This window comes from Somniosus microcephalus, chromosome 3, assembly GCF_052327205.1.
Source record: "Somniosus microcephalus isolate GS21.2 chromosome 3, FLI_Smic_1.0, whole genome shotgun sequence".
Taxonomy (NCBI): domain Eukaryota; kingdom Metazoa; phylum Chordata; class Chondrichthyes; order Squaliformes; family Somniosidae; genus Somniosus; species Somniosus microcephalus.
The window spans coordinates 116,664,846-116,692,095 of NC_140989.1; the positions used below are offsets into that span (position 1 = coordinate 116,664,846).

Sequence of the window (27,250 nt, forward strand, 5' to 3'; positions counted from 1 at the left end):
TTAAGCCCCGGCGCAGCGCAACCTCAATTTCTAGGCCTATATTTTTTTCTTTCCATCTCTTCTGACCGAGATCCTGCCACTCCTCTCCACACATTCTGCATCTTCTGGAATGGTTGGTATGTTGTCTGTGAATCAGGCGTCTGCTTCATGTGGCGTTGGATTCAGTCTTTCTGCCTACCTGAGATAGAATGCTTTGTTTTTGTATGTCATTTTCTCCAGACAGATTTTGGAAAAACTGATTCTGTTTCAGGTTCCTGCCTTTAGCTCCTTGGGTATTAAACCAACACTCTTGTTGATTCCTATGATACAGAGGTTCTCAGGCAAACTTCTAATACTTCATACATCTATGTACAATTTGCCTATCTCAGAAGATGTAGCCACTTCACATGTATGTGTTGATCATACAAAAATTCCAATAATGAAACAAAATAATTATTTCCCATTAAAGGAACAATGCTGCTAATTAAATTAAGCTAATAAATAACTTTGATCTTTAAGTGAATAAAAATTGTAAGATCATTCAGCAATATTTTCAATTTACTGCATTCCAGGTATATTAAGTGATTATGAAGCAGAGACAGAAGTCAAGAACATGTGGACTCCAGGTGATCTGCTGTATTATGGGAGAGCAGAGCTGAATGCCTCAGATCATAGGTGTGTGACAGTGACCCTGTTTTTATTATAGATGCCAAGATATTCTTAGGAGGGTTTGCAATTAGCAGATTTGTTTCAGTGGAGAATATCTCTTTCACCAAAATTAATCTTTTCCAAGTAGTTGCTCATGCACTTTCATTATTCAGAGAAGCATAGGAAGTTGGTATAAATTAAGATATTAATGTTGGTCTTTTGCTTTTTTCAGTGTATATGGGTGTGGGTAGAGTCACATCTGGCTGTGTGTCAATGAGTCCAGTGGACACTTGGCATACTGAATATTGAAAGGATAAAAGGTGTCTAAACTTGTCAGCACAATAAATGATGGTGCAGTATTGATTGTCTTCCACAAGATGTCATCAGCATATGTAGTAAAATACAAGATCATGGCCCAGAAATTCGGGTCGGGGGCTTCCTGCGGGTGCAAGCCCCCGACCTGCACTTACCTTGCGCGCCGGCCATTGAGCTGTGGGCCCCCGTGAAATTCCGATCCTGGGCCTCCTCCAACTGCCGGCGCGCAGTGCTTGCGTATCCCAGGGGCGCAGTTAGTTCGATGCGTCCCCTGGGATCACGTGGGCCATGGAGAGCCAATGGTAGCAGGGAATGCTTCATTCATAAGTTTGACAGGAACCTATAAATACTATAAGCCCCAAAACATCACTAAATCTTCAAATAATTTTTTTTTTTAAATCACATTTTTAAAATAAACTATAAATTACAAGAAATAACTTTTAAAATTTAAATTTTTGAAAAAATTAATTACATTTTCTAACAGGGCTAAAAATAAATTTACCTTTCTTTAAAGTATTTAAAAATAATAAACCTGTGGAAAAATGTTTTAATCTTAATTAATTCACCACTTACCTTGTAAAAAGCAGGCCTTGCGACTGCTTTTTACATGTCTAACTTCTGGAGACTTACCCTCCCGGGAAAACCTGCAAATAAAACGTAAGTTTGATGCGCACGCGCTGCCTCTCCTGCGCACGCGTTTGACTTCTGAACCCCTTCTTTCAGGGGAATGGAAGTGCCGATTTCCCGCACATGCGCAGTGCATGCACGAAACCGGCACTTCCATTGGGCTTACGGGTCAGTACCCCATGCGTACTCACTCGTGGAGACCTGAATTTCTGGGCCCATGTGTTTTATTTTATTCTATAATATTAAAAATCTTGCGTGCACTCATTTCCTGTCCACCAACTTCACTTACTGTTGTCACAAATTATTTGGTCATGCTCTTTATGTCCAAATTTAACATTACAAATGCCAGTTCTAATGGGAATTTCGTATGCAAACAGGTCCTGGTAGTTGCAAGCAGTAGTCTTAAGATGGTGCTGTAACTCCACTGGATCCTCTGACACTGAACAATGCCACAGGAGGTCTACTAGTGGATATTCAAAGTAATGCTTATAGTGCAAGTGGAACATTTACTTCTTGTCATACTTAATATTTTTATCCCAATTTCTTATCTTTGGCAATTCTGCCCACCAAATTAATACATTTATAAATTCACGGAAACATCTTGCAATTGATAGGGTGATGCACAAATTTATTCCACCTCAATCAAGTTCCTCCAGCTGATTGTGACATGCAAATTTATTAATTGGAATTCACTTGTACACTAAATCATTAAGAGCAAAAGGCTCCATAAACCAATCAGGTTTGTTGTTTGGTTTCATTAATGTTTTTGTATGAAGGCCTCAGCCTCTCTCGAAAGCCTAGACTTGAAATGTATGTTTTGGCACACGGTACATGCTTCAGTCTCAGCATTGACGCAATGAGCTCGATTTTGTCAATGGGGAGCTTTTGGAGGCGGGACTCCCACTTTTTGGGTTGTAGTCCCGCCTCCGTCGACTTGTGGCCAACCCACACTACCTTCCCTTGATTGACCTTGTTAAGCCCGCTCAGCAGGCCAATTAAGGGACACCTGGTTACTGGTGACGTCAGCGATTGACATTTCATCTGTCGAGAGTTTTTGACAGATGAAAAATCAGCGTTTGGCAGCTCTGTGAAGCTGTCACACTGACAATCTGTCTTCTGACTTGAGTCCTTCTACTCAGACTCAGTTAGAGAGCTCTCCAGACCAGAAAGCAGAGGCTGCAGCTTTTGACAGTTCAGCGGCCATTCTGCTTTCTGTGCCGGTGAGCTGAGGGACTCCCGAGAACTGAAGGAAGGAAGCCTGCAGGAGAAAGTAAAGATAAGTAAAACTTATTAAAACACTTACCTCACACACTTACCTCTGCACATATGCACCCATCACTCACCTGCACAACGGACATTTCGACCCTTCCAACCCCTGCAGACCGATGGTCCGCCTCGCTAACTTAGCGTGGTTCAGAGCCGTCGGACAGCCCACACTTCAGGGCTAAAAATAGGGATTAGGCAAAAAACTGCCTGTTAACTACCTGTTAATAGGCAGTTAATTGTCACTAATCCCCTTCCCGCCTCGGGGAGGCGGCTCCCAGCACAGGTCGGGTACCCGCCTCCTGGGACATTGGCATGGAGGCGGGTTGGGGGTGAGATGGGTTCCTGCTCTCCGATTCTGCAATTTTCCCACCAGTCCCGCCTCCAAACCCGCCTCCTCGGGGCTTGGAAAATCGAGCCCAATGTCTCATAAATCAGGATTTTTTCACTGTTTGTCATGTCCGACATCCAGTACTGAATGAGCAGAAATTCCTCCAACTAAATATTGGGAAGACTGAATCCATTGTCTTCAGTTCCCGCCACAAACTCCGTTCCCTAGCCACCGACTCCATCCCTCTCCCTGGCAACTGTCTGAGGCTGAAGCAATCAGGAGGGTCGGCAATTTAAATATTTTAATGAGGCTACCGGGACCCGGTAGCTGAGGTGAGGTGAGAACGGCTTTGGGAAGAAGGTAATTGTCTTCACAGCACTGCTTGTGGGCCAGGAGGAGCAGGATGTACTTTTCCCCCGGCTCCCCAAGCTCCCCCTGGGGTCGGACACCCCCAACCCCAGAGTTTGGAGATTGGACCCCCACCCCTGGGGTGGAGGATTAGACCCCCGGGTTGCGGATCGGACCTACCTGGTCCTGCGTCCTGTTCCGGAGTGCTCCCCGCCCAACTGAAAGCCAAGCCTATTGGGGCCAAAAGACGCACACTGTGGAATTAAATTCCACAGCATGTGGGGAAAAACGGATTTCTGGGTTTCCCGTCCAGAACTCAACCCCCCCGACCCCCGCCTATATAATCCGCCCCTGTTAATATCCAGGCCAGTGTCACCATTAGTCTGTATAATTGGCTAATGTAATAGAAAAATGTGTGTCCCGAGTTAATAATTGTTAATATGTTTTGCTTTTAGATCAACTATATTCATTAAACCGTTAAGGGAGCACGTATTTATACAGGACCAGAGATTATTTGCAATATTTATAATAACTTACTCGGGTTCTAGGCTTTTATGAGTGCAATGAGCACTGGTATTGCAGAAGTATAAAAATACTTTAACCTTCTGACTCCGATGAGAGTGCTGCCACTGAGGTAGTGGCGTTCCGACATTTGGAAAACTCTATACTGGTCAGTATAACCTAGCCGCATTATACTTGTGCAGCACCTTTAGACCTTAGAAGTTGGACTGGTCACTGTACAGGTAAGTATAAACAGTGGCATTGACATCCATAGTGGGCCACTGTGTCAGCTCTGGATTTGACACAATGCAAATCCACTTTGTTAGGTCTCTCTCCTGTCAGCAGAATTAACAGCCACACTTTTCATTAATAAATATGAATGTGGCACTCAAATTCAAGTACAATGGTGGTGTAAGTTATTTTCAGTATTTGAATCTGTGGTTGTTATTTTTTAAAAAGGTGTAGGTAACGTTTTGAACTGTGGTTATGTTATAACCAAAACTTTGATGATGTTTACTTAAGTGTTAGTGCGTCCACACCAGTTTTAATGTTGATGTTTCTTTTGCATACTTTTAAAATCCTTCTCTTCACTCTTGAAATACAGGCCTGTGTTAGCTGTCTTTGAAGTGAATATTCAGGAAGTGGATATTTTTGCACGTGAGAAAGTATTCCAAGAAATTACATCTTCCCTGGGGCCGTCAGACGCGACTGTGGTGATGTGTCTCAAAGCACCAACCAATGAAGAAAGGGAGGAATTTCCAGACGACCTAAGCAATGAAATAATTAATTGCTTTCAGAGTTATGGCACTGTTTTGTTGGTGAGGTAAGAGGTGGTTAGTAGTAATAAACAACCCTGAAAACACTGGTTTAATTGTCCAGTTTCTGGCTATCTTTTATCAAAATCAAGAGAAGAGCTTGGGCAAAAATAATCATTATTGGAAATTATTTCTATTTATTGCATACCTGAATCAAGTGTGAACGACATGTTTAATTAATGTTTCACTTTGAGATTACCTTCATGTCCTGCTAATGAATTCCTGCTGCACTCAATTTGCTGCCAAGCATTGGAATTCTGAGCCATGCTTTCTGCCTTCACTGTGTTAATAGCAACAGTCTTCTGTGGCATTGTTGATCTAAACCTTGTACACCCAATCTCTGGGAAATGGGAAAAAAATAGCTGCAGTAGATTAATGCGATTGGCGTGTTACTGTGTATTGTGACTACCCTGATGAAAGCTGCTTTTCCCACCTTGGTTTTGCTAAAGAATGCTTGACATGGCGGTGCAGTAATTGTATTACTATATGCCTATTAGGTTTGATCATGGACAGATGCTGGTAACTTTTCAGGATAGCCGGATGGCTCTGAAAGTTTTGGAACTAGATGGAAAAAAGGTGAGTTTGGTATTGGTGCAGAATGGTCCCGATATGGCCCCAATATGTTAAAGTGCTGTCAATCATTATATCAATGTAGAAACTAAACTTGTAAACATACTTCTTTGTGCATGTGTGTGTGTGAGAGAGATACACAACTGGTCACTCTATTTGTGTCTAGTTTGCACTGATGTACATTGGTAAACGGTGCTGTCACTTAATCTTCTATTCAGACACTTTCATTGCATTTTTTTAGTGCTTTTGTTGAAAATGTAATATGCAACCAATTAGTGATTCATCTGATCGAAACATGAACAACATAACAATGCTGATCCTTATTGCCTTTGAGAATACACTGAAGAAGCCATAGGAACGATTTTTAACTCCCTCCACCTGGTGGAAATGGGTCAATAGTGGTATTAAAATTAAAATGTAGGACCATAAATGCATAAAACAGTTGACTAATGCCTTCTTTGTCAGGGTCAATGACTACATCAGTTTCCAGTAGTCAGAATGAAAGGGCCATGGGATTTGCTGCAGTAGCTGGCTTCACACAAGTGCAGGGAGTCAAAGACTGAACACATGACAATCAGCCAACAGCCTTCATCAGTAGGAATGGCTATCATTCAATCAGTATGTAGCTGGTCAGTGATCACTGCCATAGAATTGGGAACGTCTGTGCCCAGTTTCCAGGCAGCTGACTTGAAGCCTTCATTCTATGCCAGTCGACCATACCCCCACTATTCCACTCATCTCAGAATCTCAGAGAATGGCTGCTAGAGGACAAGGCCTACCCACTCTACACATAGTTCATGACATGAGAGATGAGATGCAACTACAGCCATAGGACAACTAGGATGGCCATTAAGCACACAATTGGGCTTCTCAAACAACACTTTTGGTGCCTGGATAGGTCTCGGGCTCGCTGCAGTACAGCCCACAGAGTCTCCCACACTGGAGTGTGTTCTGCACCTTGCGCAACCTCACTGTGCAAAGAGGAATGCACACGGAGGAAGAACGACAGTAGGACCTTCCCTCATCTGATGAGGAAGACTCGGACTAAGGCAAGCAAGGAGCAAAAGAGGGAAGGCAAAGAAACCAGCTTGGAGCTAGAGATATTCGGGATCAGTTCATTTCCCAGCACTTTGCTTGATTTATTCATTACCCTCAAACCCTCCCCAACCCCCCTCCTCTACCAGTCCTTTCACCGTGCAGTAAAGAACCTCCAACTTCTGAGGCAACTGTCATATACATGACGTCCTGACATTGCAGGCTTATAATCTGCTTTAAAAGTACACTGCTTACAAATCTGAAAAGTTAATTACATAATAAAAGCTTGACATAATTTGTGACCCGAGTGTCTACCCATAGTGCTTTTCTTCCTTTCTTAACTATCCTACCACTTGTATGAGGTGCTCCCCCAGTGGCTTCAGCATGGCTGGTGGAAGGCTGCTGTTGCTAAAGTATGGACCCTTGATATGCCCGTAATAGACGAATTCTGGCCTGAGAGTGCCTGCCTGCAGACTGTAGCCTGACTGCAGCACCTCCACAGCTCAGTCTGAGAACCTGGGGGCTCTAATATGACTCATTTTGCAGTTGGCCAACCTTTGTACAAAGTCAGGCAAAACTTTTAGTGATTTGAATGCAACCTCCCTTTAAGAGACGCATCTATGCTTTAAATAGAGAGCGGGCGGCCCACAGAAAATCCTGCACTTCAAGTGGGCGAACTGCCCGTCACCGATGCAATCGCGTGGGCGGATCGCCAGTCATATTCAAATGTGGGTCGGGAGTTAAAATTGCCCGGGCCTCTCACTAACATCGAGCGGGCACACTGCCCACCTGCCTGATATGCACTGCCAAGTTAATATATCTCCCCTTGTGTTTCATAAATTAGGGATAAGTGAGAAATTAATTTTCAGTAAAAAGGTAATATTTAAACAAAAGTAAAATACTGCAGATGCTGGAAATCTGAAATAAAAACAGAAAATGCTGGAAATATTCAGCAGGTCAGGCAGCATCTGGAGAGAGAAACGGAGTTAATGTTTCAGGTCGATGACATTTCATCAGAACTGGAAAAGGCTAAACATGTAACAGATTTTAAGTAAGTACCGAGGCAGGGAAAGGGTGAAGGGGAGGAAAGAACAAAAGGGAAGGTCTGTGATAGGATGGAAGGCTGGAGAGATTAAATTACAAAAGGAATGATGGTGCAAGGCAAAAGGGGATAGTAATGGGACAAGTAAAGAAACAAAAGATGGGTCGAGAGGAGCTAAAAATGACGAGCAGAATCATTACCGGAAAAATGGGAGCAGTGGTTATGATCTGAAATTGTTGAACTCATTGTTGAGTCCGGAAGGCTTCACTAATGTGTTATCTTAATGAATCCATGCATTTAACATTGGAACAGATTTTACAGCTATTTACGCAGTAGGTGATATTTTGAGCAAAGTAACATCTATGTTATCACACATTGGATTAAGGCATCTTGTCACAGTGTGACCACCTTGCATTTGGAGCTTTAATTTGCCTCAAGGACACAAGAAGGGGGGAAAAACTGCAATAGTGCATCATAATTGTAGCACACAATGCCTGGCAACATGTCACAGCACTTGCAAACTCCGCTGTCTTGCAGTGCAAGGCAAATCCGAGTATAATAACACTGATTTAAACATTTTTTAAAGCGTTTCCACGTATAGTGCATCATGAATCACAGACAAATGAAAAACTCCCATGACTTCACAACTAGGGTCTGGCTTCTGCCTCCAGAAACAAAATGTGCGATGTGGCCTCCTGACTCTCACAATTAATACCAATCTACTAATGCATAAAATAATTGGAAGTAATGTAGGAGAGGGGGCAGAAGAGGCAGCCTAATTTTTTTAATAAAAAACAATTGAGGAAAATAGTTGTACAAACGTTTGACTTGGAACAAAATTGATTTTTGAATAATATCACACAAAGAACAAGGAAGGATGTCAAAGCCTTAGAAAGGGTGCAGAGGAGATTTACTAGAATGGTACCAGGGATGAGGGGCTTCAGTTATGTGGCGAGACTGGAGAAGCTGGGATTGTTCTCCTTAGAGCAGAGAAGGTTGAGAGGAGATTTAATCGAGGTGTTCAAAATCATGAGTTGTTTTGATAGAGTAAATAACGAGAAACTGTTTCCACTGGGAGGAGGGTTGGTAACCAGACAGCATAGACTTCAGATGATTTGGCAAAAGAACCAGAGGGGAGATGAGATTCTTTTTACTAAGCGATTTGTTATAATCTGGAATGTACTGCCTGAAAGGGTGGTTGAAGCAGATTCGGTAATAACTTTCAAAAGGGAATTGGGTAAATACTTGAAAAGGAAAAAATTGCAGGGCTATGGGGAAAGAGCAGGGAAAGAACTAATTGGATAGCTCTTTCAAAGAGCTGACACAGGCACGATGGGCTGACTGGCCTCCTGAGCTGTATCATTCTATGATTAGATGTTGGGAGCAGGGCAATTCCAATCTAATGTTTTTCCTCTGTATTCTCACATTGAATTCAAAAATATGTAAAATAATCAATAGTTTATCCTTCTAATTGTGAGCACAGATGTTGGACAATAGTCATGGCTGTTCGACACTGTTAGGAGGCAGTCATGTTCAACAACACTGTTCTATTATTTAACAAAAAATATAGGCTTCTAGAAATGCACTTGGCAGATTTTTGAGTGTCTTGTGTAACTATTTATTTGTGCTGTTCCACCATTTAAAATTAACATGCTTTAACATCTTGAAAGGTTAATGGCAGAGTGGTGAGTATAAGACCCCAGACCAGAGACTGGCTGAATGATCTACATGAAGAAATTAATATAAACAGGAACAGTATTGCACCGATGTCTCCAACTGCAAATTCTTGCCTGCTCGAAGAAACCTTTGATTTCAACAGCCTGGATTATGACACTGAAGGTAGTTCATATGCCATATGTGTTTTCTTTAATATTACTACAGTACCAGGTTCCATTAAAAATTCAATGGCACATGGGTGTTGGTGCTCCAGCATGCCAATTGTTCACACACGATTCTCTGCATGGCGAGTTCAGAGTTTCAGCCATGCTATTAGCAGATGTTTAGTAGAGATTACTCTGAACTATTCAACACACATCCAAGCACCTGATCAGCAACAATATCCTCAATAATAGTCTTAACTTGTGAATAGCTAGAAAGCTGACAACAATACAGCTTGCTTAATCTGTTTCAACTTGATACGATTATTGTTCTATCCATGTCTTTTCTATCAACTTGCAAGACATGATTGGCATTTGTAAGACACGACGGGCAAACTGTTTTGGTGTCAGTGGCATCTTGATACTGGTGTCCTAACAGTGCTACTTGACAATCTTTTGCTGTCTCGAGGCTAACACCTGTGCTGTTCAGTTCTGAATTTAACAAACCTAAATCCAAAACTTATTCATAGTTAGCGAAGTATGGTGGCATGAGCGTATTTTCTGAAAGGAGGCATCATTGGTGGTAGAATAATTAGTACTGTAGTTCCTCCGTCAACTAAACTGTAATTAAAAGCATTTAACATTATTATAGATAAGCTAGATGTATGGCATCTATGTGTTTTTGCCAACCTAGGACTTTCTATATACTGTATTTCGTTTGTAGATTATAGTACTCAACAATTAAAAATGGATGATGACAGGATTGAACTGAATTCAGAGACTTGAGCACATAATCCGGGCTGGCACTTCAGCGCAGTACTGAGGGAGTGCTACACTGTTGGAGGTGCCATCTTTTGGATGAGATGTTAAATCCCATAAGCCCTCTCAGATGGCCATAAAAGATCCCATTGCACTTTTTGAAGAAGAGCAGAGAATTTTCCTGGTGTCTTGGCCAACACACCAACAGCACCAAAAATAGATTATCAGGTCATTAATTGCATTGCTGTTTGTGAGATTTTGCTGTGTGCAAATTGTCTGCTGTGTTTTCCTACAGTACAATAGTGCCTACACTTCAAATGTACTGTGAAGTGGTTTGGGATGTTCTGAGGTTGTGAAAGGCACTCCCAAATACAAGTTCTTTCTTGAATTGTAAAATAATGTGGGGTTCTTTTGGATAATTCTGTGTGTATCATTCACACATAATGACGCTTAAACCAATCTCAGGCTCCATAAAACTTTTGAAGTGGCAGTTAGTGATTATGATAATGGACGAGCAAGTTCAAATCCCACCATGGCAAATTGTATAATTGAATTCAACAAATCCAGTAATTTGTGGGCTGTGAAAGTTACAGGATTGTTGTAGACATCCAACTAGTTCATTAATGTCCTTCAGGGAAAGGAATGTGCCTCCTTTACCCAGTCTGATCTAATGTCACTCCAGTCCCACACTACTTGGTTGAATATTTACGCTGTCAGGGAAAGGGTGCATCACCCAAATCTGAAGAACAAATTTACAAAAATAATTTTAACATTGAACAAAATAGCATAAAATAAATCACGTCTCATATCTGCGGCACAAGATCCCAGAAAGCTTTTCCCTATCTGAATTGCTGTACAGTAATAACTTGCCTATTGGGAGTCCGGAGTATATTCAATTACATGTTTACATTCCTGCAATGGTTTCTTCCATCTCAAAGAAAGGAAAGTGTTGCTCATCCGGATAAAGCTGATTGAAGATTATGACAATAACTTGGTCTATTATTATTTTGGTATTGTCAAAGAGTTAATCTGAAGGTTTTGCTGGGAATAAAATTATAGTTTGAAGTAATTTGTTCAAGTAACTGTATAGTAATTAATTAAGTATATATATTAGATTGGTGACTTAACAACGTGGCAGTTTATTCAATGACTTCATCATGTTGATCCATTGAATGTGTGTTATGATTTGTTGCATGCAATTCCCATGGTAACATGCCAATTAGGCATTGATAACACGTCAGTTACCTTTATATTGGCACTCTTTGCATTTGGCTTCCAGTTGTTGAGGCCTTATGCATCACTGCACATACACATGTACATACAATACCTACATACATACATACACCCCGCTCACACAGAGCCATGTAATCTTCTGTAAAAGGCAAAAAAAAAACAGACCAATTAGGAAGGAAGAGGAAAAAAAACTGGAAAATTCCACTCGACCACCTTAGGTGATCAAAACTAGTCCAGGAAATCAGAGTGGCCCTGATTTCCATTACAGGACACCTAGCTTTTGTTACGCTGTGATCTTCGCCCCAGCCATAAATATGTCCAGCTCTCGCTTGCAGGAATTCAGCAAATCAGCGTTCACTATATGAACCAACAACCTGTTCCACAGGCTCGCTATTTTCTGGTAAAGGAAGAACCGACCATCATCCAACCTGCTTTTGTACTTCCATAACTTGTAACCTGGTAACCTGGTCCTCCCTTATTCAGTTCAAATAATTGGTCGACATAAAAACAGTCTAGTCCCTTCATTATTTTATAAACCTCGATCAAATCAACCCTAAGTCTACGCTTCTCTAAAGTATAGTGGCTGAGCACGTTGAGCCTATCTGGATAACTAAGATGTTTTAAACTGGGAATTAATCTTGTGGCTCTCCTCCACACCCTTTCCAAAGCCTCGATACGCCCCACCATGTGAGGAGACCAAAACTAGACACAGTATTCTAACTGAGGCCTAACCAAGGTCTTGTACAAGGACAAAATGGTATGCTTTGTTTTATAGTGAATTGGCCTGTGAGTACACCATAGACCCTGTTCATTTAGCTGTAGCTTCACGGCATTGGTCATCAACCTTTAGAAATTGATGCATTAAAACACCCAAATATCTTTCTTTCTTCAGTGGCTTTAATTCTTATCCCAACAGGATGTCTGTATTTTTAGGATTTTACTTTTCTACATGCATAACACTGCACTTTTTTCTACATTAAACGTATTTTGCCAAACACGGACCCAATCTAGATCGGCTTGTAGTAGTTGAACATCCTCTACAGTCCTAACTCTCTCTCATATCTTGATATGTTAGGCTGCTTTCGGCCTCCCCCGCACCCTGCCTTTAAATATCAGGGTCGTTTTGTTTACTGGACTTCAAGAAACAGTTGCATTTATGTAACACCTATTACATTCTCAAAGCACTTTACAACCAATGGATTATTTTTGAAGTGTAGTCACCCATATTATGTAGGCAAACACAGCAGCCAATTTGCACACAGCAAGGTCCCACAAACATCAAATGAATGAATGAGCAGACAATCTGTTTTTTGTGGTGTTGGTTGCGGAAGGAATGTTGGGTAGGATATCAGAAGAACTCCTTGTCCTTTTTTAAATGGTGGCATGGGATCATTTACATCCACGTAATCAGGCAGGTTTAGCCTAGTTTAACATCTCACCCAAAACTAATTCCAACAATGCAGCTTTCCCTCCTATTGCTCAGGAGTGTCAGCCTAGGTTATGTGCTGAAGTCTACAGTTGGCTTGAACCCACTATATTTTGTCTCAGAAGAATACTTGTTACCACTGAGCCAAGCTGACACGATGGTTATTTTGGCGTGATTACTAAAAACTAATATTTTGCGTAGTTAATCACATCCATGATACATACTTTCAACTTCAGGGTGTAAAAGTGGCTATCAGATTGGCCGCCCTTTATACTCCCGATTTTCCTCTCCTTTGAAGTGAATGGAAAAGAAAATTGGGCGGCTGATCGATATCGCCTATCATACCCACTGCCGAAGGTGAAAGTTCCGCCCATTATAGCTGTGAAAATCAGTGCCCTCTATTCTATGAAATGCAGTTGTTGTTGAAGTGAACTAAATGCACATTGTTTCTCTATAGGAGATATAGATGAAGATTTAGATGAAATTGTTCCGCAGCACTTGGTGACAGGACAAACAGTGAATCACAAAAATGCACCAGAAGAGTCTCCAGAATCTAGTGTTATAGAAGTCCCTGAGTTTCAGTTACTCAACAGACAGCCACAGCCTCAAAAAGAAGAAACGATAGGTATGTAACCACTTTTTGAACATGATCAATGCCAATATTCTGGGGGTTTTTTCTGAAGGCTAGGGATTTTTGCTATTTGCTATTTTGTGGCATCTAAACATGCATCTCCCATTTTAGATGATGCAACATTTCCCACTATTAGTCAGGAGATGGCTTCTTGTTCTAAATTTCGACCACGTACAGCAAGCAGATCTGTGTCAGTGCCTGACCGACCTCAGCCTCCACAAAGACCCCCTCCTCCAAGTAAGAACTAACATACTGTTACCTATCAAATAAATAGGTCAATGTCGTAGAAAACCTAGCATTTGAAGGTCAAAGGACCTTTATTTAATCATTTATTTATTTTAACCTGAATATCAATCACATTTGTTTTTTTCTAGCTATACAAAGCATGAAGAAATCTGTCTCCGATATTTCGCTTTCATCTGAAGAAAGTCCTTTCCAGGCCTTAATCTTGAATTCAGCCCAGATTCTTCCAGGGACAACTCAACAATCTGTAAATTGTCTATTTGAAATTCACAATGATACAGCACAAAAGGAGGCCACTCGGCCCATCGCGCCTGTGCCGGCTCTTTGAAAGAGCTATCCCATTAGTCCCACTCCACTGCTCTTTCCCCATAGCACTGCTCTTTCCCCATAGCCCTGCAAATGTTTCTTTTTCAAGTGTTTGTCAAATTCCCTTTTGAAAGTTACTATTGAATCTGCTTCCACCACCCTTTCAGGCAATGCATTCCAGATCACAACAACTCGCTGTGTAAAACAATTTCTCCTCATCTCCCCTCTGGTTCTTTTGCCAATTACCTTAAAGCGGTGTCCTCTGGATACTGACCCTCCTACCAGTGCAAACAGTTTCTTCCTACGTACTCTATCAAAACCCCTCAACATTTTGACACCTCTATTAAATCTCCCCTTAACCTCTCTGCTCTAAAGAGAACAACCCCAGCTTCTCTAGTCTCTCCTCATAACTGAAGTAGTTACAGCTGGAGTGGCCAATAAGAAATGTGTGAAGTTAAACGGTGTGAGAAAGGCAGCATCAAGACAGAAGGACAGGTTAGGGTCTCTTGCCCAAATAGGCTTTTATATACTAAGGCATGGAATATAAGAAATAAATTGAGTGAATTAGAGGCTCAAATTCAGCTTGGAGGGTATGACATGGTGGCCATGACTCAGACATGGTTGCAAGTGGGTCATGATTGGGCATTAAATATTCCAGGTTATAAGGTTTTTAGAAAGGATAGGGAAACTGGAAGAGGAGGAGGGGTAACTTTTTTTATTATTTGTTCCTGGGATGTGGGCGTCGCTGGCAAGGCCAGCATTTATTGCCCATCCCTAATTGCCCTCGAGAAGGTGGTGGTGAGCTACCTATTTGAGCCGCTGCAGTCCTTGTGGTGAAGGTACTCCCACATTGCTGTTAGGAAGGGAGTTCCAGGATTTTAACCCAATGATGAGGAAGTAACAGCGATATATTTCCAAGTCAGGATAGTGTGTAACTTGGAGGGGAACTTGGAGGCGGTGGTGTTCCCATGCGTCTGTTGCCCTTGTCCTTCTAGGTGGTAGAGGTCGCGGGTTTGGGAGGTGCTGCTGAAGAAGCCTTGGCAAGTTGCTGCAGTGCATCTTGTAGATGGTACACATTGCAGCCACGGTACACTGGTGGTGGAGGGAGTGAATGTTTAAGGTGATGGATGGGGTGCCAATCAAGCGGACTGCTTTGTCCTGGATGTGTCGAGCTTCTTGAGTGTTGTTGGAACTGCACTCATCCAGGCAAGTGGAGAGTATTCCATCGCACTCCTGACTTGTGCCTTGTAGATGGTGGAAAGGCTTTGGGGAGTCAGGAGGTGAGACACTCGCTGCAGAATACCTAGCCTCTGACCTGCTCTTGTAGCCACAGTATTTATGTGGCTGGTCCAGTTAAGTTTCTGGTCAATGGTGACCCCCAGGATGTTGATGGTGGGGGATTCAGCAATGGTAATGCCGTTGAATGTCAAGGGGCGGTGGTTAGACTCTCGCTTGTTGGAGATGGTCATTGCCTGGCATTTGTGTGGCACGAATGTTACTTGCCACTTATCAGCCCAAGCCTGGATGTCATCCAGATCTTGCTGCATTTGGGCATGGACTGCTTCATTATCGGAGGAGTTGCGAATGGAACTGAACACTCTGCAACTGTCAGCGAGCATCCCCATTTCTGACCTTATGATGGAGGGAAGGTCATTGATGAAGCAGCTGAAGATGGTTGGGCCCAGGACACTGCCCTGAGAAACTCCTGCAGCGATGTTCTGGGGCTGTGATGATTGACCTCCAACAACTACAACCACCTTCCTTTGTGCTAGGTATGACTCCAGCCAATGGAGAGTTTTCCCCCTGATTCCCATTGACTTCAATTTTACTAGGGCTCCTTGATACCACACTCGGTCAAATGCTACCTTGATGTCATATGCAGTCACTCTCACCTCACCTCTGGAATTGAGCTCGTTTGTCCATGCTTGGACCAAGGCTGTAATACGGTCTGGAGCCGGGTGATCCTGGTGGAACCCAAACTGAGCATCGGTGAGCAGGTTATTGGTGAGTAAGTGCTGCTTGATTGCACTGTGAACGACACCTTCCATCACTTTGCTGATGATTGAGAGTAGACTTATGGGGCGGCAACTGGCCGGATTGGATTTGTCCTGATTTTTGTGGATAGGACATACCTGGGCAGTTTTCCACATTGTCGGGTAGATGCCAGTGTTGTAGCTGCACTGGAACAGCTTGGCTAAAGGCATGGCTAGTTCTGGAGAACAAGTCTTCAGCAGGACAGCCAGGATGTTGTCAGGGCCCATAGCCTTTGCTGTATCAAGTGCACTCAGCCGTTTCTTGAGATCACGTGGAGTAAATCGAATTGGCTGAAGACTGGCGTCTTTGATGGCGGGGACCTCGGGAGGAGGCCGATATGGATCACCCACTCAGCACTTCTGGATGAAGATGGTTGTAAATGCTTCAGCCTTGTCTTTTGCACTCAGATGTTGGGCTCTGCCATCATTGAGAGTGGGGATATATTCATAGAGCCTCCTTCTCCCGTTAGTTGTTTAATGGTCCACCACCATTCAAGACTGGATGTGGCAGGACTGCAGAGCTTTGATCTGATCCGTTGATTGTGGGATCGCTTAGCTCTGCCTATAGCATGCTGCCTCTGCTGTTTAGCATGCATGTAGTCCTGTGTTGCAGCTTTTCCAGGTTGGTACCTCATTTTTAGGTACTGCTCCTGGCATGCTCTTCTGCACTCCTTATTGAACCAGGGTTGGTCCCCTGGCTTGATGGTAATGGTAGAGCGAGGGCTATGCCGGGCCATGAGGTTACAGATTGTGGTGGAATACAATTCTGCTGCTGCTGATGGCCCACAGCGCCTCATGGATGCCCAGTTTTGAGCTGCTAGATTTGTTCTGAATCTATCCCATTTAGCACGGTGGTAGTGCCACACAACACAACACGATGGAGGGTGTCCTCAATGTGAAGACGAGATTTCGTCTCCACAAGGACTGTGCGGTGGTCACTGCTACCAATACGGTCGTGGACAGATGCATCTGCGACAGGCAGATTGATGAGGTCAGGTAGGATTTTCCCCTCATGTTGGTTCTCTCACCACCTGCTGCAGGCCCAGTCTGGCAGCTATGTCCTTCAGGACTCAGCCAGCTCGGTCGGTGGTGGTGCTACCGAGGCACTCTTGGTGATGGACATTGAAGTTCCCCACCCAGCGTACATTCTGTGCCCTTGCTACCCTTAGTGCTTCTTCCCAGTGGTGTTCAACATGGAGGAGTACTGATTCATCAGCTGAAGGCGGGAGGTAGGTGGTAATCAACAGAGGTTTCCTTGCACGTGCTTGGCCTGAAGCCATGAGACTTCATGGGGTCCGGAGTCAATGCTAAGGACTCCCAGACTGTATACCACTGTGCCTCCACCTCTGGTGGGACAGGACAGGATGGTGATGGAGGAATCTGGGACATTGACCGAAAGGTGTGATTCTGTGAGTATGACTATGACAGCTCTCCCAATTTTGGCACAGGCTGGGCTGGGTGTGCCGTTGCTGTGTCCGAAGCTGGTGCCAAGGTCGATGCTGGGTGGTCCGTCCAGTTTTATTATTCTTATTGTTTTTCGAGTAGCTTGCTAGGCCATTTCAGAGGGCAGTTAAGAGTCAACCACATTGCTGTGGGTCTGGAGTCACACATAGGCCAGACCAGGTAAGGACGGCAGATTTCCTTCCCTAAAGGACATTAGTGAACCAGATGGGTTTTTATGACAGTCCGATAGTTTCATGGTCACCATTACTGATGCTAGCTTTTTATTCCAGATTTATTTAATTTACTGAATTTAAATTCCCCAGCTGCCGTGGTGGGATTTGAACTCACGTCTCCGGATCATTATTCCAGACCTCTGGATTGCTAGTCCAGTAAGATAACCACTATGCTACCATTCCCTTTAATCTATTGATTAAAGATACTATTACAACATTAGCAAGGGAGGATATAGGTAAGGGAAAGCAATCAGTGGAGACTCACTGGTTAGAATTGAGGAATAAGAGAGAACCTACAACTGTAATGGGATTTGTCTACAAGCCTCCTGATCGTAGCAATGAAGTGGCAGAATATATTGATTCGGAAATTATAGCGGCTTGTAGCAAAAGCAGAGTTGTTTTAATGGGAGACTTCAATTTTCATATAGATTGAGAAGAGCAGAGTAGCTCAAGTCAGAAAGGTAGTGAATTTCTTGAGTGCATTCAGAATAGTTTTCTGGAGCCAACAAGAGAGTAGACCGTCCTAGATTTAGTAATAAGTAATGAGCCAGGTTTAGATAATAATCTATTACAGTGATCATAATATGATTGAATTCAATGTTAGGTTTGAAAAGGAGAAACTTAACACAGTTACTGAGATTCTAGATTTTGGTAAGGCAAACTTTAACTGGATGAGACAGAGACTGACAACAGCAAACTGGTCAAAACTGTTATCGGGTAAAACTATGGATGAGCAGTGGCAGTGTTCAAAAAATAATTTATCTTAATACAGGACTAATACTGACCCCCTAAGGGGCAAGAGCTCTACTTACCAAGTGAAACAGCCATGGTCAACAAAAGAGGTGAGAGATAACATAAAACTAAAGTAGATAACGTATAAAAGTGCAAAGAATAGTGTAGATCAGGGGATTGGGAGAGATATAGAGAACAGAAAAGGAAGACAAAAAGATAGAGCTGCAAAAAGGGAATACGACAAAAGATTGCGATGTGTATCAAGATTAACACACAAAGTTTTTACAATTGTATTGGAATAAAAGGGTCATCAAGGGCAATGTCCCCTCTAATTTTTATTTTTGGTGCACAGTCCCTTTAAATTTGCTGCACAGCCTCTGGTATCTTTTCCAGTGAGCGGCCTGCGCGGGACCTCCCGATCGATGCCCGTGCAGCTTAGAGGGAACGTTGGTCCAGGGGAATGTCGGCCCTTTAAAATTGCAAATGAAAATAAGGAAATGGCAGACTTGTTGAATAATTACTTTGTATCAGTCTTCACAGTAGTGGAAGAGGATAATATATTTGACATTCCAGGGAAATTAATTAATCAAGGACTGAAACTCACTAAAGTTAACGTAAGCAAGAAAACAGTATTAGAAAAAATAATGGCGCTAAAGACTGACAAGTCCCCAGGACCTGATGGTTTCCACCCTAGGGTTTTAAAGGAAGTAGGTGAGGAAATTGCAGATGCTTTAACCATAATCTTCCAAATCTCTCTTAATTCAGGAACTGTCCTTTTAAATTGGAAAATTGCAAATGTAACTCCATTATTTAAGAAAGATGAGAGAGAGAAACCAGGAAATGATAGACCTGTTAGTCTAACATCTGTTGTGGGGAAGTTATTGGAATCTATAATTAAGGACAGAGTAACTGAGCACTTAGAGAAATTTGAGCTGATTAGAGAGAGCCAACATGGATTTGTAAAGGGTAGGTCATGTCAAATAAACCTAATTGAATTTTTTGAGGAAGGAAATAAAGTAGTAGACGGGAATGTCTGTGGATGTAATTTATATGGACTTCCAGAAAGCATTCGATAAGGTTCCACATAAGAGTCTGTCAGCTGAAATTAAAGCTCATGGAAATGAAGGCAAATTATTGACCTGGTTAGGTAATTGGTTAGGCGGTGGAATACTGAGAGTAGGGATAATGGGTATGTTGTAGCGGTTCGTGTAGATCGCCACTAAATAAGAGAGTTTGACTTCGACGAACTATTAACAAGTTGTTTATTTACAGGAACAGACTAATTACATCAGGTAAGATGGCAGGTAAGATGGCTGACTGTAGGAGCACCGTGGTATAGGTCTTGTCCCAGCGGGGACTCCACGAGGACTGAGTTCGCAGTCCTGTGGGGAGCGTGATGACGTCATCGCGTTTGTGTTGTGACGTCATCACGTTCGCGTTTCCCGCGCTTAGGGCGTCACGTGATGCGCGTCGTTGCGTCACTGGCCGTTGAGGCCGAGGTCACGAGGCCGGTGCTTGCCGCAGGAGCGGAAGATCGCGTCGCTCCCGTCGGCTGGCCGTTGAGGCCGAAGACGCTGTGCCGGCGCACGCACATCACGTCGTACATGACGTGACGTCAGCACGCTAGGGCGCGTCTTAAAGGGGCAACGGCCCCAAAAGGTAAGTTAAAGGGAATGATGTGTCTTTATGTAAGGTACAACCAGTGGTACTGCCACAATGTACTCAAATTGACTCGTGGTGTCCCACAAGGATTTGTGCTGGGGCCTCAACCGTTTATTATATTTATTGATGACTTAGATAACACAGTATATCCAAGTTTGCCGATGACACACAGGTTGGTGGTATAGTAAGTAGTGTAGACGGGAGCATAAAATTACAAAGAGACATTGATTGATTAAGTGAGTGGGCAAAATGCAGTTAAAAGTAAGGCCATCCATTTTGGACCAAAAAAGGACAGATCCAAGTATTACTTAAATAGTGAAAAGCTAGGAACAGTGGAGGTCCAAAGAGATTTAGGGTTCCATGTACACAAATCACTAAAATGTAGTAGTCAGGCACAAAAAATAATCAAAAAGACTAATGGAATGTTAGCCTTTATAACTGGAGGACTGGAATATAAAGTGGAGGAATTTTTGCTACAGCTATACAAAGCACTGGTTAGACAAGATCTAGAGTACTGTGTACAGTTCTGGACACCGCACCTTAGAAAGGATATATTGGCCCTGGAAGGAGTGCGGCACAGATTCACCAGAATCTTACCAGGGCTCCAAGGGTTAGATTTGGGAACTACAGACCAGTTAGCCTGACATCAGTAGTAGGGGAAATGCTAGAATCTATTATTAAGGACATGGTAACAGGGCACTTAGAAAATAATAATAGGATTGGGCAGAGTCAACACGGATTTATGAAAAGGAAATCATGTTTGATGAATCTGTTAATTTTTTGAGGTTGAAACTATAGCAGAATAGATAAGGGGGAACCAGTGGATGTCATAGAGTAATAGAGTCATACAGCACAGAAGGAGGCCATTGAGTCCATGCCAGCTCTCTGTAGAGCAATCCAGTCAGTCCCATTCCCACGCTCTATCCCCGTAGCCCTGCAGGTTTTTCTCCCTCAAGTGCCAATCCAGTCTCCCCTTGAAAACATTGAGTGTCTCCGCTTCCACCACTTCCGTCGGCAGCGAATTCCAGGTCCTCGCCACTCGCTGCGTAAAAAGGTTTTTCCTCACGTCCCCCCTGTATCTCTTGCCCAAAACCTTAAAACTGTGTCCCCTAGTCCTTGTACCATCAACTAGTGGGAACAGCCTTTCCCCGTCTAGCCTATCCAAACCTGTCATAATCTTGTACACCTCTATCAAATCACCCCTCAACCTCCTTTGCTCTAATGAAAACAAATCCAGCTTCTCCAACCTGCCCTTGTAGCTAAGATCCTCCATCCCTGGAACCATTCTGGTAAATCTCCTCTGCACCCTCTCAAGGGCCTTCACATCCTTCCTAAAGTGTGGTGACCAGAACTGGACGCAATACTCCAGTTGTGGCCTAACCAGCGCTTTATAAAGGTTCAGCATAACTTCTCTACTTTTGAACTCAATGGCCTAGAAATTCAGTTGCTTGCGCCACCAGTTTGCGCCCAAAGAGGCCACTCAGAGGCTTTAGTGCCACTGGCCACAACCACCGCGATATTTAGCGGGGCGCTAATGGCGGCGTTAGCCTGTAGCGCTGCGCCGCCACTGATGACGTCATCGGTGTGCGCAGCGCCCCGCTACCGCCCCGAACGCCATATTAGGTCGCGCCCGCCTCTTCCGCGCCGGCCGCAAATAGCGACCGGTACACAGCGGCCAACCTGTGGCGGTAGTGGAGCGAGTTAAGGTGGAGGTGCGACCGGCCGCTTTTTCGGCGGCCGCCTGCCCGCACCTCCGTCCCCGGCCTCCTACAACACCCGCCCCCCCCCCCCCCCCCCCCCCCGCGGCATTGCCAGCTGTTTCCCGAGAGCCCGGCACTTCTCCTTGGTACCGGGCTCATTTGCCGGCACTCGCGAGCGGGGATCGCGCTGTTGCAGCCACCTCCCCCTTAACAGTGGGAGGAAGGCCTGCAGTACCGCAGCCTGCCGTGCCGCAGCGGGTGGCGCTGCGGCACTTTGCGCGCCGATATTCAGTTTCAGCGCCCCAAGCGAGGTGCGGGAAGCCTTGTTTAGCGGCCGGCTTCCATTTGGGGTGCAGAAACTGAATATCCCGATGGCGCAAGTGGCTCCGCGCGCAGCGGTAATTCCGGCGCCCAGGCGAGCTTGGCGCCCCAAACTGAATTTTTAGCCCAATATCTCTATTTATGAAGCCCAAGATCCCATATGCTTTGCTAACCACTCTCTCAATATGTCCTGCCATCTTCAGGGACATATGCACATTATCTCCCAGGTCCCTATGCACATTAATTCCCAGGTCCCTCTGTCCCTGCACACTCTTTAAAACTGTGCCATTAAGTATATTGCCTCTCCCTGTTCCTTCTGCCAAAATACATCACCTCACACTTCTCTGTATTAAATTCCATCTGCCACTTGTCTAGCCTTTCTATGTCCTGTTGCAGTCGATTGGTATCATCCTCACTGTTTGCAACACCCCCAAGTTTGGTGTCATTGGCAAATTTTGAAATTCTACTCTGTATTCCAATATCCAGGTCATTTACATATATATCAAAAAAAGCAGTGGCCCCCAGCACTGACCCTTGGGAAACATTACTGTCTACCATCCTCCAGTCTGAAAAACAGCCATTTACCACAACTCGCTGTTTTCTGTCCTTAAGCCAATTCCTTATCCAAGCTGCCACTGATCCACCTATTCCATGAGTCTTAATTTTGTTAACCAGCCTTGTATGTGGTACTTTGTCAAACGCCTTCCGAAAATCCATGCAGACAACATCCATTGCATTCCCTTCATCAATCCCCCCCTGTTACTTCATCAAAAAATTCAATTAGATTAGTCAAACACGATCTGCCTTTTACAAATCCGTGTTGGCTCTCTTTAATTAGCTGTATGGTGTATTGGAGTGGTGTATTTGGATTTTCAGAAGGCATTCAATAAGGTGCCACACAAGAGGTTATTAAACAAAATTAGGGCTCATGGGATTGGGGGTAATATACTAGCATGGATTGAAGATTGCTTAACGGACAGAAAACAGAGAGTAGGAATAAACGGGTCATTTTCGGTTTTGCAGACTGTGACTAGTGGGGTACCGCAAGGATCAGTGCTTGGGCCTCAGCTATTCACAATCTACATCAATGATTTGGATGAGAGGACCAAATGTAATATATCCAAGTTTGCTGATGATACAAAGCTGGGTGGGAATGTAAGTTGTGAGGAGCATGCAAGGAGGCTTCATGGGGATATAGCCAGGCTAAGTGAGTGGGCAAGAACATGGCAAATGGAATATAATGTGGAGAAATGTGAAGTTATCCACTTTGGTAGGAAAAATAGAAAAGCAGAGTATTTTTTAAATGGTGAGAGATTGGGAAATGTTGGTATTCAGAGGGACCTGGGTGTCATTCTACACAAATCACTGAAAGTTAACATGCAGGTACAGCAAGCAATTAGGAAAGCAAATGGTATGTTAGCCTTTATTACAAGAGGATTGGAGTATAAGAGTAAAGACGTCTTACTGCAATTATATAGGGCCCTGGTGATACCACACCTGGAGTATTGTGTACAGTTTTGGTCTCCTTACCTAAGGAAGGATATACTTGCCATAGAGGGAGTGCAGCGAAGGTTCACCAGACTGGTTCCTGGGATGGGGGGATTGTCCTATGAGGAGAGATTGAGTAGACTAGGCCTATATTCTCTGGAGTTTAGAAGAATGAGAGGTGATCTCATTGAAACATACAAAATTCTTACAGGGCTAACAGGGTAGATGCAGGGAGGATGTTTCCCCTGGCTGGGGAGTCTAGAACCAGGGGTCACAGTCTCAGAATAAGGGGTCGCCCATTTAGGACTGAGACGAGGAGAAATTTCTTCACTCAGTGGGTGGTGAATCTTTGGAATTTTCTACCCCAGAGGGATGTGGAGGCTCAGTCGTTGCGTATATTCAAGACAGAGTTCAATAGATTTTTGAATATTAAGGGAATGAAGAGACAAGGGGATAGTTCAGGAAAGTGGAGATGAGGTAGAAGATCAGCCATGATCTTATTGAATGGTGGAGCAGGCTCGAAGGGTGAAAAGTCCTACTCCTGCTCCTATTTCTTATGTTCTTAGGTTATGAGGAGAGATTACATAAACTGGGACAAAAGCAAAATACTGCGGATGCTGGAAATAAAAACAGGAAATGCTGGAAATACTCAGCAGGTCAGGTAGCATCTGTAAAGAGTTAATGATTCAGGTCGATGATACAAACTAGGTTTGTATTCCCTGGAATATAGAGGTTAAGGGGTGATTTGATTGAAGTTTTTAGGATTTTGAAAGGAATGATTGGCAGCTCTACTGACCAACCCCTGGATAGGGGAAAATCAGAAGTCAAATTGTCGTCTTGTCCAGCTAAGAACATCGAACAAGATACACAACTGGAGTCAGATTCAGGAGGTCTGCTGAGAGAGAATTGGCAACCAAGGCTGATTTTTTTAAGATGGAGCTGGTCAGATATTAGAAAGGGCTGACCAGAGAAAGTAAAAGTATAGTGTATTTGATTTGATTCAAGGAGTTATGCAGAATCAAGTCGAAGTACGTGATTTACTACAAATGTTTATTTATTTGCTCAGTTATCAATTTTAAAATAAACTAGTTTGTTAATTAAAAAATGAATCAGTCCACCTCTAAGATTGGAGAAGTGCCTTTGGAGGCATGTGCTAGATTACAGTATCTTGGTTCATTTAGCACGGGAATTTATTGCTATGATCCTAGGTCACCCTATCTGGGCTGGATTTTGCCGGCGCTCAGAGGGCGGGTTTGAAGGCGGGTCCACTGTCAAAATAGCAAAGATTGACAGCGGGTAGGAAATCCGCGGTCAGCCCGCCTCCACGTGAGTCTCCCAGGTGTTGGGTCTGTGCGCAGAACTGACCCGACACCAAGTGGGGAGGGAGACAATTTAGATCATTAAATGGCTACCTTGCAATTTTACGTGCTCCCCCACTGGTTACCTGCTGCTTGGGGAACACGCCAGCTCACCCTGTCGTGAGTTGAGTCTGCTTTGATGTATCTGATAAGCTGACAGCTGCAGAAGTGGTATAAAGGATGCCATATTGCAGATGTTCAGTTTCAGAGCTCAGAAACTGTTGGTTACTGCATTTATGAAACATATAGAGATTTCTTTAGCTTGCAAGTGTTTAGAGCCAACTGTATAATCAGTGCCACCATATTGGAACAACCTCTCTCGCCATTGACAGATCACTTCTGTCATCTCACCTGCAGCTGCCATCTATTGCAGCAACATCGGTGCCCTTGGAAAAATCACACCTTGGTCCTCTGAATCCTTCCATGATCAGCCCCAACATCAACATCACCAGGCACACCAACATCACCAACCTTCTCCACCATCCCCTGATGCTGCACGGGACACAGGGCATCAGCCCCTGACAACATTGTTGCCCGGGAGGCCAGTGATGGCATAACCATGGCCAGATTTACTTTACTTGACGCTGTAAACCCTGGCTGGCACATAATGCGCCAGGTTGACACCATCCCACACCAGCACCGTAAAGCATCCCTTTAATGTCCAAGCCATTCTATTCACACTCATCACTGTAGCAGGGGTACTGTTATGTCTCAACATTCACTGGAACTCAGTAAGACACTTCTCAAGGTGTGCACAGATCTGTCCAATAAGGTGAAGTGTTGAAAATATAGATTTCACTATATGACAACACATTCTCAGAAACTTCACATGAACATTGCCTAAACCTCTCAAGTGCCTACCCTTATGTGTTGTTAGTTGGTATGCTTGCAGTAGGATGAGGATAAGTGTGAGGGGTGGCTAGTGAGATGGGAAAGTGATAATGTAGATAGAGAGGGATGGGTGGAGGTGCAAGTTAAGTTGGTGTGAGTAAGGATGTGCAAGAGTAGGGTTTGGAAGGCAGAGTGATGGGGATGTGATGAGTGGCACAGCAGGGTGAGGTTGAGTTTGGCATTGCTGCAACGTTTTGTGATCTACTGAGATCATTGAAAGGTTAGCGCCACTGCAGCCAGGCACTCCTGACCACATCCCTGCTTGTGTCCTGCATTGATCTCCTGGGGCGGTCTCTTCCACCCATGGGAAGGGAAGAGAATCTCCCTGCATGCTGTGACTCCCTCCATAAGCATATGGAAGGAGTCATGCGTGAGCCTGGGTGCAGACGTGCACCTCTGTGCAGTGCTTGTCAGTGTTTGCAGCACAGCTGTCAAAATCAATGTGGCATGGTCCCTTTAAGGAAACTGGCTGATGACGCAGCATCAAATGATGTCATCAGACCCGCTTCCTGTTAATTGGCTGGGAACCCCGCAGGGTGGGCTTAACAAGGCCAATCTACGGAAAATCTTTTTGAGAGAGCGGCTGCAGACGGGAGTGTGACCGGAACCCACTATCCAGCTCTCCCGCCACCATCCCGCCTCCGCAGGGAAAATCCAGCCCTCTATGACCAGATATTAGGCAGAAAAGGTAAACTCCTGATTGTAAGGGATACAAGGTCCACTTATGGGAGAGACCAGTAATGCTGAATGAATCTGAGAAAATATCTAGGGTAGAGCCAAAGTTTGTAATGCTGACTTTCACAAAATTAAACAATCTGTACTATTAATGTCATGCAGTTATTCTTAATCTAAAGCTGCTTGTGAATAGTTCCTTCATCCCACACACACAAAAGGCCTTCCTTAGCTAAAGTTCTATATTCTGTTTCATTTGATGTGTTTTGGTTTTTTGATATTCAGTTGAACTGAACATAATCTTGTTTCTCAGTCTTCATCTAGAACTGGAATTAGCAAACCATATAATGTGAAACAAATTAAAACAACATCTGCTAGAGAAGCAGAACAGGCAATAAAGCATCTAATGGAACTGAAAACAGGTGAGCGTGTCATGTAAAGTTTGATTCCAGTACACTGTTGCCTGCCCAGCAACGCATAAATACAAGACAAGAGACAGATTGTGAGTGAGGTGCACTGATGTTTTGGGAAAATTAAATGAACATAGAAATATCTGAAGATTTTATTACTGCAGTATCTTATCAAGGTACATCTTTGAGAGTTACTTTACAGGAGACTTTTTTTAAAACACCCCTCTAGAAAAAGCTTCTGGAGTCAGTGTAATTCAACAATGCTTCCAGGTAAATACTATTTATGCTGCAGATAGCTGCCAATGTAAATCCTAAGAATTTTTTTTAAATTGTGGTAACTTTCTTTAGTACACTTCATAATTAAGAAAGTATAAATGCGCAACAGGTTTCAACCAATTTATTTTATTTTCTCTGATCA

At 43.6% G+C, this 27,250-nt stretch overlaps 1 protein-coding gene across 1 annotated transcript in view; it reads left to right on the top strand.

Annotated features, from left to right (window-relative positions):
* LOC147121280 (polyphosphatidylinositol phosphatase SYNJ2-like) overlaps positions 1-27,250 on the top strand; it is a 263,000-nt gene that overhangs the window by 211,260 nt on the left and 24,490 nt on the right. Inside the window, exons 18-25 of the mRNA XM_085981525.1 lie at positions 552-654; positions 4,617-4,835; positions 5,325-5,403; positions 9,145-9,313; positions 13,167-13,334; positions 13,452-13,577; positions 13,715-13,830; positions 26,736-26,844. Coding sequence (XP_085837651.1) covers positions 552-654; positions 4,617-4,835; positions 5,325-5,403; positions 9,145-9,313; positions 13,167-13,334; positions 13,452-13,577; positions 13,715-13,830; positions 26,736-26,844 — 1,089 coding nt within the window. The remainder of the gene's footprint in view (positions 1-551; positions 655-4,616; positions 4,836-5,324; positions 5,404-9,144; positions 9,314-13,166; positions 13,335-13,451; positions 13,578-13,714; positions 13,831-26,735; positions 26,845-27,250) is intronic.